At 46.5% G+C, this 13,860-nt stretch overlaps 2 protein-coding genes across 2 annotated transcripts; both read right to left on the bottom strand.

Annotated features, from left to right (window-relative positions):
• Positions 1–3,073: 3,073 nt before the first annotated feature.
• PDCD2 (programmed cell death 2) lies at positions 3,074–9,611 on the bottom strand. The gene is made up of 6 exons (XM_027603269.2): positions 8,873–9,611; positions 8,144–8,386; positions 7,663–7,794; positions 6,040–6,143; positions 4,210–4,323; positions 3,074–3,431 (listed from the first exon to the last, which is right to left on the bottom strand). Exons 1-6 carry the CDS (start codon positions 9,153–9,155, stop codon positions 3,273–3,275), a joined length of 1,035 nt encoding a protein of 344 aa, XP_027459070.2. The 5' UTR covers positions 9,156–9,611; the 3' UTR covers positions 3,074–3,272.
• A 2,232-nt stretch (positions 9,612–11,843) lies between these two features.
• Positions 11,844–13,325, bottom strand: LOC118357192 (skin secretory protein xP2-like). Its single transcript, XM_035728544.1, has 4 exons — positions 13,191–13,325; positions 12,756–12,954; positions 12,250–12,494; positions 11,844–11,909 (listed from the first exon to the last, which is right to left on the bottom strand). Exons 1-4 carry the CDS (start codon positions 13,323–13,325, stop codon positions 11,844–11,846), a joined length of 645 nt encoding a protein of 214 aa, XP_035584437.1.
• Positions 13,326–13,860: the final 535 nt, after the last annotated feature.

The following is a 13,860-nucleotide window of genomic DNA, read 5'->3' as shown; positions in this document are numbered from 1 at the left end:
GCTTTGCTTTTTTTTCAGTCAGTATGTCGTGGAGTCTGATAGCATCACAGATGTACATCATCTCTTACGTACCTTTATGTATTTACCTATTTCCTTAATTATCAGCAGTGTTTCAGCTGTAGGAAGCACCCTTATATGCCTGTTTGTGGTTCAGTGCAGGCATTTCTGTAGTGAACATGCCTAGGAGAGGAGCCACTGCCATCCATCGGTCCAATATTATCCCCTTCCACCCAAGAAAGAAGTATCTTTCCATGTAGATCTTCTTTTAGTCAAGTTTTATTATTTTTTTCATATAGGGCTTATACATTTCATTTAAGTTAATTCCTAAGTTTCTCTGGTTCCTGGTATTAATGTAATGTTTCATTACAAGTCTTGTTGACATATTTATCTTATTCCCAATCACTTTACTGAATTCTGAGGCTTTTCCCTGTGAAACAGTACACACAGAAAACCTAACAAAACAAATATTTAGCATAGTGTATTACTCAGTCGACATCCCTGCAACCACCACTCAGAACCTTGCCCGTGTCCCAGGGGCCTCTCCTTCTAGTCCAGCCACAACACCCCCCACCAATAACCATTATCTTAAATTTTGTAATCATTTTATAGTCATGACCTAAATTACTAATATGGGTTAATCTTCCATTTAAAAAAAAAAAAAGGATGCTTCTCTGTTTTACTCCTTATATTCCCCCTCCCTGTCTTTTCCTTAAAATGTTAGGCCAAATTTACAGCTGGTAGTTTCTTACAGTATGTGTTTTGCTGTTTTCAAACTCATGGTGTAATTCAGCATGTTCCTGTGTTCGATTTCCTGCAAATGAGCAGCTACATCCAGAGACTTCTCATTGATCTGTGAATTCATTAGTGGGTTGCAAATGATGAAATTCTACTTATTTTCCAGTCGTTCATTGGAATACTTTATAAAGTGATACACTTCATATAGCAGGATAAATGCTGCTTTCCCTTTGAAAGTTTTCGAGATTAAATACCTCATGAATTCATAATTGATATATCCAATTCAAATTCAGGACTACGGGGGTTTCATTTAATCAGTTTTATTATTTACACCGATAATCCTTAATTTTTAAAGACACACGGAATAATGTTAGGAAATCCCATGGTCATTTACTTTATCTTACATTATACTTATACATGCAACAGTCTTAGATTGCATTACTACCAAGGTGATTATCAAAAGCACTTAAACATACTTATTTTGTTGTTATCTCTGAATTGTCAAGGGATGATGAGACCAGCGTTCAGTATCTAATAAAAGGAGGGGTGAGCAGTCGGGTCACCCGACTCAGGCAGTGTCTGAGCCAAACAGAAGTTTTGGTGGAGAGTGGAGTACGTGGATGGGCAATAGTGAATGACATCCTCTACAGGAAGTTACTGGGTGAGACATGATAATTTTAGGGTGTTTTTAAATGCATCTTGACATTTCTAGAAGTAACTGAGTTGCTCAATGTTTTTATGTAAATTTTTGGTTTTAGGTTATTTTTATTTTGTATTTTTCATATGATGGATTATGTTTCAGCATGGATGTTAGTTGACATTTTCTTTCTGTTGATTTGGACTAGTCTATAAGTGGAAGGACCCTGTGAACTCTCACCCTAATTGCCAGAACTTGGTAGGGATACATACCTAAAGGACAGCTTGGCTGGTTATTCCCAATATACCTGCAAGAATGTCCACAATCATCTGGTGATGTCTCCAAACAGACCCTAATGGGTTTGCTTAAAGTCCTTAACAGTCAGGGCACTATTCTGTTTTGGAAAACTTACTATAACATCCCCTGACTTTTAAGAATCATTTACAATTGGCAATGTGAAGACCCCCCACTAGTCCAGTTTTCCAGAAGCCACTGAGCTTCCTACCAAGTGTTGATTCTTGCCACCAGATGATGGACAACTTATAACGCGTCCTCCAGTAGCAACGGGCTGTATCACCATAGCTGTAGGTCATTCTCAGACTTCACTCTTCCAGCTTGAAAACTGTGACACCATCCTCCCTCTTTACAGGTTGTATTTAAAAGTAGCCTAGTAACAAATCTCCCCATCAGAATTCCATACTGGTTTCCCATATGGAGCTATGTTTCACTGTATTTCATACACATCTCTTTATGAATAACACATATATACCTATAATGTGGGCTAATAGACCAGGACTTTCTCATATAAAAGTGTAGTAAAATAACCAGGTAGTCACTGACATTAACTAATGGTGTTATATCCAAAAAAGATGCACTTATGGGAGAGTATGAGCCAACTTAGATTAGCTGTAGGTTTTCAAGCACTGATCAACAGCAGTGTCCCTTCAGGTTTGCTTTAGTGCTGGGCAGGCGTCACTGGTGTTGAACTGGGAATTGTCCCAGCATAATTGTCAAACACTAGGGGCTGGAAGGAGCCTTAGCACGGTTAACAGATTTAGCTGACCTCAGGGCCAGATTTCCCTAGGGAAATTCTAATGGCCAATTCCTGCCTCCTTACTTGGGTTTACTCCCCATGTGTACACTGGCATGAGTGGGGGGCGGGGGGGAGTGGAGAAAGACCATTATTCTTGCCTTCCATCTGTCATCTGTGAGCAGTGCTGTTGGCAGATCAAGGTCAGTTTCGAAGTAGAGCCTCTCTCTGAAGTCAGTTACTCATCACATTCACCAGCCTACTGGAGTTTTGTATTTTTCCAGTGTTCTGGACTTCATGTGTCTTATTCCATGACAATGACCTGATAACCAGTCACGTCTCTTTGGGTTTTACCCAACTAGTTTTCTCTTGGTTTTAACATTGCAAATTTTAGGAGGAAAAATGCTGAGTAATGGATTGTCTTAATTAGGCAATTAACCCATTTTTATTGTAGAAAGAAACAAACACATAGGTAAAACGATCATTTCATAGTCCCACCATCCATAGTTAACTAGTTCCCACCGAGTACGTATCTTTCCAGATTTCTGTGGACATACACATGTATAAATACTTTTACAAAAATATGAACATACTATGAATATCTTGGTGTCAGTTTAAACCTGTATCTTGTACATATAGATGTATATCATTAAGACTGCATTACCTTCTGCTGTAGGGATTCACCAAAATTTCTTTAAATACCTGTCACCAGACATTTTTGTTGCACTAATATTTACACACTGTAAACTCACCTAAAACATCTTTGTACCTTTGTCTCTGCTATAATTATTTCCTTAGGATAAAGTCCTAGAAATGGACTTGCAAGGTCTAAGAGATTATGAGCATTTTTAAGGCTTTACGACATTGTCTTTAGGGTGTATTTGTTATATCTTGCTTCCAAACAAATTCCTCTGTGTAGCCAATCCCCAGTCTACAGCTTTCAGCACAGGTGAAGACAGCCAGGACACCCCAGTCGACACTCCTGCCCAGTCTGTCGGCCTTTAGGTGGTTGAGCAGCTGAGGCATGACCTAAGAGGATGACAGAATTAGAGCCCTGCGCTGAGGCAGAGAGCACTGTCTGCTTTCAACAGACCTTCCTTGCCAGGGCGATTGCAGGCACCCCGGTCTTTTAATCTCCAGCTTTGACACTAAGAACCAGTTACTGTTGGATACAGTCTTCACAATTCCTTTCTTTACCCTAAGCAAAAAGTATTACCTACCACTCTGTAAGGTTAGCAAATCAACAAGAGCATTTCTACCCAACCCAAATGGATTGTGATCCTAACAATTCCTTTTGAAAAACCATTTGTCTTAATGATTATATCCATCTGTTTTCCTAACAAATCCACAAACTAAAACCAAACCTTACTAAGGCCTCCAAAACGTTCCTATCACAAAGTACAAAATACCTTAATTGCCATAACAAGAAAAGAAGGAATATTTAAAATTTTAAGGTAACAAAATGCAGACACTAAAAATAATGATGTAACCACACTGGGAGGTGGGAGGGTGGTCCAGATGGTGTAAGAAACTACATTTAAATCCTCATTACTGCACGTGCCAGTCAACGGATAATGTCTAAAAACTAGTAAACTGACAAGTTACCACAAAAAGCATGTTACTTAGAGAACTACCAGATAAAACTGTAAAAGACAATTCCCTCCAGGGAATAAGCTCTTAGGTGGGACAAGGCACTTTCTGTAGTAACAGGACCCATGGGCATGTATTATTTCAGTAAAGTTTTGGAGCCTTTAATAACATAACTTAGGGTGACTACACATATTAAAATACTCATTTAAGGTCATACCTGGAATTCAAATGTTCTCTTGGCACCACAGGGGCAATATGGAATATCCTTTTCTTGAGGGATATTTTCACCAGAGATCCAGATGGGAGCAATCCCTCTGCCGTATCTGAGAACCTAAAATCAACCGGGATCATGTGCAAATCACCATCTCACCTAAATTTCCAGTGGTAGCACGTGATTGGATAATAATCTGGAGAGCCTTGATGGAACACTCATCCGAAACGCAGTTTACTGTTTCCCCCAACTCAGACCTGGCACCGTTAATGCTTTTCCAGTGTCATCAAATCAGTTATTTTAGCTTAAATGACTCAGGATATCCAAATCCTATTTCATACATGGTAATATGGTTAGAATCTAAATCCTAGGAGTATTTTGTGAGGGTCCCACTCTAATCCTGTTTCTCCATTACCAGTTTCTAAATCCAAAATGCAGCCCAGAATCTGTGCTTTCTTTCACAGATAAAAGGAACCTCAGTTAAAAATTTTTTTATTGTTATGTTAATCACCATACATTATATCATTAGTTTTTGATGTAGTGTTCCATGATTCATTGTTTGTGCATAACACCCAGTGCTCCACGCAGAATGTGCCCTCTTTAATACCCATCACCAGGCTAACCCATCCCCCCACCCCCTCCCCTCTAGAACCCTCAGTCTGTTTTTCAGAGTCCATCATCTCTCATGGTTCATCTCCCCCTCCGACTTACTCCCCTTCATTCTTCCCCTCCTGCTATCTTCTTCTTCTTTAACTCAGTTAAAAATTTTAAAAGGGACCAAGGGTGTCTGGGTGGCTCAGTCGGTTATGTGCCTAAATCTTGGTTTCAGCTCAGGTCATGGTCTCGGGGCCATGAGATGGAGCCTCCACACTCAGCACAGAGGCTGCTTGTCCCTCTCCCTCTCCCCCTCCCCCTGCTCAGGCGTGCATGCACGCTCTCTCTTGCATGCTCTCTCAAATAAGAAAATCTTAAAATTAAAAAGTCTTCCTTTGCCCCCCCACCCCCGCTTGTGGGTGCCCTCATATATTATTTTCATTTTAAAGGGACAAATACCAAGTAATACAGTTGTTTAGATAAATACTACAGAGATAAATTTCACTGTAAGATCTTAAACATCAACAGAGTGGCTTTCCTATGTTTTGTTAAAAGCATATGCATTGCTAAAAACTACCTTCACCGTGTTTAGGACCTAGGTCTATTCTTATGATATTCTTCTCCTGGATATTTGACTCAGTGACTGCTTTACAGGAGTTTAGCCGAACTTTCTTCAGTGATTTAGGTTTATGTTGAATGTCTTTAAGGGGAATGATATTAACAGAAGAACAGGGATGAAGAAGGGAAACATTTGCTGAGCACTTAATATGTGCCTACATTCTTCCTTCATCCTCACAACTGACCTCTAATTTTTTCACACTGTAGATGCAATTACGTCAGAGCTCTTCGTGTAACTCTAGGATCCAGGCTTCTTCCCAACTCCAAAGCCCATTTTTCTTTTCACAAAACCAGTGTCTGTGTTAACACGTCATGTTGGTTTTACAAGCAAAAGGTTCCTATTGGATAAATGGGCAAAAATATCTGTTCCTTTCTTTCTGCCACTGGTGCAAACTTCCTGTATTACAGGCAACATCTTACTCATCTGTCTCGGATGCCTTCTTTAAAATACGGACCCTACATGATAAACAGTATAACCTGTAGTTTTTCAGTAACTACTGACAGGATCAGCAGACTATCTGTGTGAAGGACTCCTATAACAAGAGACTAGCTTTATAGTAGTTACTTCTCAGGGACTGTACCCTGAAAAGAACACAAGAAGGAGTTGTAGGAGTTCTAGTTTACCTGTTTTGGCTCAAGGGCTATTTTAGTTTTAAACTTCTGGAAAATTTTATCTTCCTTGGATTCATGTTTTGCCATGGAATCCAATTCTTCCTCAGGTGCTTCACCTGAAAAATATCAACACAACCATTACACCAACAGGACTAGTCCCCGTGACTTGACATTTCCTACATGCTGAGGGCAGGAAATTTCAAACAACCAACTTAATGTTAAATCAGATAGTGAGGGCGCCTGGGTGGCTCAGTTGGTTAAGCAACTGCCTTCGGCTTAGGTCATGATCCTGGAGTCCCGGGATCGAGTCCCGCATCGGGCTCCCTGCTCAGTGGGGAGTCTGCTTCTCCCTCTGACCCTCCCCCCTCTCATGTGCTCTCTCTCTCTCTCTCTCAAATAAATAAAGTCTTTAAAAACAAACAAATAAATCAGATAGTGAAAGCCAGATGTTCCCACAGGCTTTCCCTATTTTAATTCATTATAGTATTTCAAGACCATCTGATTTTCCAGGTACCCCACTTTACTGGGCAGGTTCCTAGTGAGTGCTTCTCTTTAAATCTTCAAATGAAAGAACAGACCCAAGTCCTGGGTTTAAGACTTGTGCCCTGTAGATGACAGGACACCCAACAAATGCTGAGCCTTTTATTTTCACTACTGCCCTTAAGCTGCCTGGACTGCCCTGATTCTTCACGTCTCACACGTGTCTTTTCCCAGCTGGTACACTCACTCAGCCATCACTCATCATGACCTACCAGCTTGTTCTCTGCACATTCCTGCACATTCCTCCTCTCCTGGAATCCCAGCTGTCTGAAGCCCTGCTGTCCTCAACAGGATTTAGTCTGTGTTACATGTACCAAAGTATATTCTTGACATCACCTGAATATGAACTATAAACCAGTAAGCTGATACTGTAAAGTCTGATTTAGACTCTAAAACCCAATTTTGTGGTAGTTAAGAGCTCAAATTCTGGAGTCAACAACATGGGAGCTCAAACTGCAGTTCTAAAACTTTAACAACTTTGGTTACGTGACCAAACAAGTTACCCAGAAAACCTCAAATTCCTCACTGCAAAATGAGGTACAGTTTCTCACTGTACTGCCTTCAGGATTTCAATGAGATCATGCACAAATAGCCCTTGGTGCAGAGTAAGTGCTGGATAAATGTTGGCTACTAATCCTTCGCTTAGTATCTGGTAGGCCTAGGCACTACATTAGTGTACTATCATCTAGATAACCTGTAAAATTGGGTATCTGAAACTAGCTGATGAAACATTTAAAGGGCCCCTGTCACCCGCCAAACACTATGCTAAGGGTCTCACATATTCTATATTGATCTGAGAAACAGATCTTGGATCCAAATGAACTTAACAAGTTTCCAGCATCATGTGGAGGAGCCCTACCCAAATGACCACTTGGATACTTACCCTGACATGTCTTCATCAGAACCAGAATCTATCTGATATACATGCCAAGGAAGAGAGGTACAGGAAAGATACTGTCAAATGATAGTGTTTGAAAATCATAGGGCACAGACTCCAAAGTGAATTGACTTCCTGTCAGTACCTACCTCTCTTTTTGACACAGAGCCTTTTCTTTCCAGCACTATATGAATAAAGTTCTAAAAGTGACTCCTTACCCATGCTCCCTATAATTTCCGAATCATTTTCTTTTTCAACGACTTCAGGTGTAATCTCATCTTCTGTTTCTATTACAATTTCAAATTCTGGAAAAAGGAAGCCGTGGTCTGGAATTGTTCTGTCCAAATAATCTGAAACATGAAAAGGTAACTAGCATCATTACTAATCGTTTAGTTTTAAAGAGGATCAAATAATTTCCCATTTCTAAACTATATTCTGTGCAGTAACCCTAGTAAATTAATACATGTAGTTCCAGCAATTTAGGTCATAAATTAAACACCAATATTAAAGCAAGTCTTGGACATAACTGAGCAGGCAAGACCTCACAGCTCCTCTTTCTTAGAGGTGTTCATGTTACCAGGTACTAAAATTTTGAAAAGAATAATACCTTCTCTAATCTTAACTTTTATCCTCAAAACAAAAAACTTGGGTTGACAGATGCTATGAAACTGAGCTAAGACTTAAAAAGAGTTGACTCACCTGATTGTGTACAAGCCTGCTTATGCCCAAATCTCCAGTCTAGAGTCTGATGCTCCTTGCTGCAGTAATGCGCCTTGTGACATCTGGAGCATGTTTTGGGGCCTAAACAGCCACAAACCCTGCAGAGATGAGCACCAGACTTGAGCTGGAGGCACACAGACTCTCCCGTCTCTGGAGGAGGATCCTCAGAAGGTGGCTCATATGAGTAAAAGTCATTTTTCCTGGGTAGCTGATTTCTAAACACTAAGAGGAAACGAGAAATGTAAATACCGTTAAGTAATATAGCAAGCCAAATAGTCGAGCCTCCAGTCCACACAGGACTGAAAAGACACTATTTCTTAAAAAGAGAAATAGAGGGAACTTTTCGATTTCAGGGATCTTACTTTCTGAAAGGGGAGACAGAAGAACGTGCAAAAGCACAAGAAACGGGTTCCCACAACAATCTGAATTGGGTCTTTGAGCTCGTTCAGAATAATCAAATAGACCAACAGTTAAGTCACACTGCAGAAATTCGGAAACATTATGTGGGCCCAGCTTTCTGGAACACAGTTCGAATTCTGTCGGTGTGCGCACGCACTCCCCGTTCCCACTGATCCACCCAGAAGCTGGGGCCGTGACGCGCCCGGAAGCGCGGCGGCCGGAGGCAGGGCTGAGCGGGCGCGGGACCCGCCACGGGCCCCCCCCCCACGGGCCCCCCCCCCACGGGCCCCAGGCGCGGCGGCCGCTCACCGCGCAGGCCCGCACAGCACGGCGGCGCCCGGCAGCAGAAGACGAACAGGCCGCGGTGGAAGGCGTCGGCGCGGTCGGGCAGCGGCGCGTACAGCTGCAGCAGGAAGGCCAGCGGGCGGCCGCACAGCGCGCAGGCCAGCTCCTCGGGCCGCGGCAGCCCGGCCGCGCCCAGCCACGCCGGCCGCCCGCCCACCTTGCTGGGGAACTGCTCGCGGCGCAGCCGCCACGCCGGCGCCGCCTCCACGAAGCCCAGCTCAGCCGGCCCCGCACGGGCGGCCGCCATAGAGCGAGCGGAGCCGCGCGCTCGCGCGCTTGCGCACTTCGCGGCCGGAAGGCGGAGGTCGGCCCGCGGCAGGCGCGCAGAACGGCGTTTGCAGGGGCGAGGAGGCGGGACTAAGGAAATGGCCGGACGTCAGCACGCCGCGTGCGTCCCCACCTGCCGGGCCCGCGAGGTGGGGGCGGGGTTAGGAATTGGCTCTCCCGAGCCGAGGAGAGGCTTGTGGACGTTCGCCGGCTCTTTGTGTCCTTAGTTTTGTTTTTTCCTCTCCTCCGCCTGTAGGACGTGGCAGCCTTCGTCACTTCGAACACTGAGAGTTTTATTTTTTTAAGTAAAAATTGACAATTTCAATTCTAAATGCAACAAGTCTGAAACTTGGCACCCTCCAAAGGAGCCGTTGTCACCTGCTCCTTTTCCTGCCGCCGCCTCCGCCTCGCACGTGGCACCGAGGCTGCACGAAGCGCTGCCTGGTGGGCCGGGCCTGCGCCCCTTCTGCGTGGTGAGGATGTTATTGGCCGTTTTTTTTGTTTGTTTAAATCTCAGTGAGACGTGAGCAAATGTAGCTATGGCCCGGATGCTCCTATTTCCAGTAATTAGTTTGTAGCAAAATAACATCTAACGTTTCCTTTCTTGTAAAAGTTAAGAATATTCTTTTTCATCTTAGTGTTACCTCTGTGCTGTTATTTTGTTTCTCAAAGCACATGTTAATCATTCTTAGATTCTGAAGCAACTAAATTCAGTTCTGTTTTACTGAAGGGAAAACAATATGAAAAAAATTTTTTAAGTTTTTAAAAGATTTTTATTTATTTATTTGAGAGTGAAAGAGACAGAGCATTAGCAGGGGGAGGAGTAGAGGGAGAGGGAGAAGCAGACTCCCCGCTGAGCAAGGAGCCTGACATGGGGCTCAATCTCAGGACCCCGGGATCATGACCTGAGCCGAAGGTAGATCCTCAACCCGCTGAGCCACCCAGGTGCCGCAAGAATGTTTATCTTAAAAAACGAAGTTCTTGAAATTGAGTAAGCCACATCCCTTATAAGGTAAGGTATTTGTAGATGTGAATTGTGTTCTGAGGGAGAAAAACTAGTTTCTTGTCGGCCCGTTGAAGTCAGGAAACAGTGCTCAGGAAACAGTGCGTAAAAGCAGATTGTTGAGGAATGTTCTCTTTCACTTCAGTGACAGCCTGCTCCAACTCAGTTTTACTCAACAAACATTTCTTTTTTTTTTAAAGATTTTATTTATTTATTTGAGAGACAGTGAGAGAGAAAGAGCACATGAGAGGGGGGAGGGTCAGAGGGAGAAGCAGACTCCCCGCCGAGCAGGGAGCCCGATGCGGGACTCGATCCCGGGACTCCAGGATCATGACCCGAGCTGAAGGCAGTCGATTAACCAACTGAGCCACCCAGGTGCCCACTCAACAAACATTTCTTAACAGCAGTGGAGTCCCGGACTGCTTAGAGAATCCAGGGACTTTTTACACCTCAAATCTGTGAAATACTGTTTTCTTTTGTGACACCCATAATCCAGTCATATGAAGATGAGAATGCCAGAGACCCTCCTTCAAAACTGAAACCCATTTGGGAGATCTGTTTCAGTTCCTACTGTAGATCCCTCTGCTTTTTATTAATTACTGAACATTTTTTACTTGGAATCAATGTATCATGAATTCTAGCATGTGTTTAGTGGACGAATGTTCAAATCTCTGTGTCCTTCTTTCCCCTAACTTACTGTCAGATCAATTGTAGCCTGTGGCTCAGCTTTAGTTTCTGTCTTTATTACAGTGGATCTGAAGACATCAGTTTTCATTTCAGGGATCAATACCACCTCCACTCCTCTCTCTTCCTAAGTCTCCAAGTGGATGTTTTTGGCCCTTGTGCCTCCTTCCCACCCCTCTGCTGAGGTACACATCTCCCCTCTGGACATAATCTAGCAACCCCCAAACTTGCATGTGTTTGGTCTCCGTCCCTGTGGAACCCAGTGACTTGGAGCATGGTTTGGACCAGAGTCAGGTGAAACCTTTCTTTGGCCTTGGGTTGTGAGCAATGCTTTTGCCCTTTGCGGTGTGTCTTCCAGCTTTCTGCATTTCCCTGGTTTCTGTGTGGGTCACAGGAGGAACCAGCCCTGTCCTGTCTGGGGTCAGGCTGTGGTGTCCCAGCAGGACCAGGGGTCTCGGCCCCGAGATTGTGCCCATAATTCCTAAAGTGGCCTCTATGATTCCATCTGATGTGTCATCCGTCGGGGATTTCAATATCAAATAAGGGAAATTTTATGACAAAGAAACACAGAAGAAAACGAGTCCCCTTTGAAAATAGGGGGGCAGACACAAAGGCCCCTATTGTGTGATTCCACTTACAGAAACATCAGGAATAGGTAAAGGAACAGAGAGAGAAAGCAGCTTAGGGGTCACCGGGGTCTGGGCTGCAGGAGAAATGGGCAGGGAGGGCTTCTGGTTCGGGGACTCCTTTGGGGAGTGAGATATTCTGCGGCAATGTTCTGGGGTGTGGTGGCACAGCGTTGGGCATGTACTTAATGCTCAAGACGTGTTCAATTGAAAACAAGTAATTTTATTTAAAACAAATAATAAACAGTATATAGGACATGGAAGGATAAAATAACAGTTAATATGTACCAGAGAGAAAGAACACAGGGGGAGGGGATGAAACAATCGGGCGGGGTCTCGGGTTCCGGGGATGGAACTAAGGGTGATTGTACGAGGAGCTCTCCCTGCAGGGCTGTGGGCTCTGGATCTGCCTGTGGGAGCCCTGCAGGAGCAGGAGTAGGGGCAGGGCTCAGGATAGGGGCAGGGACAGGGGCAGGAGCAGGGGCAAGGGGAGGGACAGGGTCAGCAGTAGTGGCAGGTGCAGGATCCAGGGCAGGAGCAGGGACAGGATCTGGGTCAGGGGGAGGAACAGGACCACTGGCAGGGGCAGGGGAAGGGGCAGTGGCTCTGGCAGGAGTACGGACAGGGGCAGGAGCAAGGGTAGGATCTGGGTCAGGGACAGTGGCTCTGGCAGGGGCAGGAGCAGGAACAGGGGCAGGGGCAGGAACAAGAGCACAGGCAGGGGCAGGGGCAGAGGCAGGGGTAAGGGAAGGGGCAGGAGCCAGGTCAGGATCTAGGTCCGAGGCAGGGGCAGGGGCTGGGGTGGGGGAAGGGGGAGTGGCAGGATCTGTAGCAGGGGCAGGGGCAGGGGCTGGGGCAGGAGCAGGTGCCAGTTCTTCCTGGACAGCGCCAGGCTCTCCGTGGGCAGGTGCCGGGTCACCTGCCGGCTCCTGGTCTCCTCCTGAAGTCACTGCAGGCACCAGCCCTCCCTCCAGATCCGGCTCTAGCTCCTCAGGTGGTGGAGCAGCTGTGAGAGGAGAAAAGCTCACCCTTGTGCGTACTCTCCATGGGCCTTTGCAGAGACAGAGCCCAGCCCAGGGCCTCCCAGAGAAGCCACAGCCAGGAAGGAACCTTCACGGGGACATCTCCCCAACTGCAGTCCATCCGCTGTGTGCTCTGTGCCCAGTCGTTGCTCGTGGCCCCACACCAGCCTCTGGGAGCTCCTCCCTTGTGGGGCCGCACCGACCCGTCCCCACACACCACAAACACCCAGCCCCACCCTTCTCACCCTCGGCCTCGGCCTCCATGGGCTCCGGCTCCTGGACCACTGTCCAGTGGACGACCACCTGGGACGGTGGTCCGCGTGGTGTCGGAGGTCTTGCCTGGCAATCCCCAGCACCTGTTTCTTGGAATGCCTTTGGGGTCACCCCCTCTGTCAGGGAGGAGGGCACGTCCGCCAGCTGCCTCTCCGTGTCCTCCGTGGCCTTCTGCAAAGACAGGGACCGGTAGCCGGCCCCGAGGCATCACAGCCCTGCCCGGCCATCCGCACTGTCCTCCTGCCCAGTCCCCACCCCCATGACCCCTCTTTACACACACACTCACATACACACGCACACACACATGTGCACACTCACACACACACACACAGGGAGGGCACCTGGGGCTACACAGGTCATCAGAGCAAGTGGGGCTGGGTGGCCGGCTCTGGGCCTCCTGCTGTCACCTTTCTGTCCTTCCGACCAAATGGCCAGAGGCGGTGGGGAGTCCTGACATGAAATCCCCAGCGGGGGACAGCGTCCTCAAGGCGCGCCTTCTTCCACCTGCAGCCTCGGGACCTCGGCAGGCAACATGTGAACATTTTGCCATTAAGATCGCCAATGAAATGAGCTGGGCAGGGGGCTGTCTGTGGAATGTGGGTGCCTGGTTACCGGGGTTCCAAATTCTGTTGGGCTCTGTTGTCAGGGAAGTGAGGTCACCACTGCCTGGGGTCCCCTTACCCAACTTCCTCTTCACACAAAAGCCCCCCGAGGGGCCCCCTCCCCCGCTGCGGAATGCTCACCCTCCCCCCATGCCCCATCCATACAGTGACACCCTCACAGCCCACCCACAGCCCCGGGAGGCCTGGGTGCAGCCGGTGTCCCTGCTGTGAGGACACAGAGCTGGGTTCAGACCAGACTCCTGCGCATGCCCAGGGCTATGACCCTGGACAGACCCCGTGCCTCTCAGGGCCTCCCCAGGCTCCCCATCTGCACATCGGGGTATTCTGGCTTCTACTTCTAGGGATGCCATCAGGGGTAGGACCTTACACGTGTTCCATACCTGCTATCACAGGAGGCTGGTGCATACTTGGCAATGCAAGGATGAGCCAAGGAGCTGGGCTTGGCATGGAACAC

The sequence above is a fragment of the Zalophus californianus genome, chromosome 7 (genome assembly GCF_009762305.2).
Source record: "Zalophus californianus isolate mZalCal1 chromosome 7, mZalCal1.pri.v2, whole genome shotgun sequence".
Classification (NCBI taxonomy): Eukaryota; Metazoa; Chordata; class Mammalia; order Carnivora; family Otariidae; genus Zalophus; species Zalophus californianus.
The sequence above is the reverse complement of the archived record's forward strand: the minus strand, read 5'-3'. Positions and strand labels throughout refer to the sequence as shown.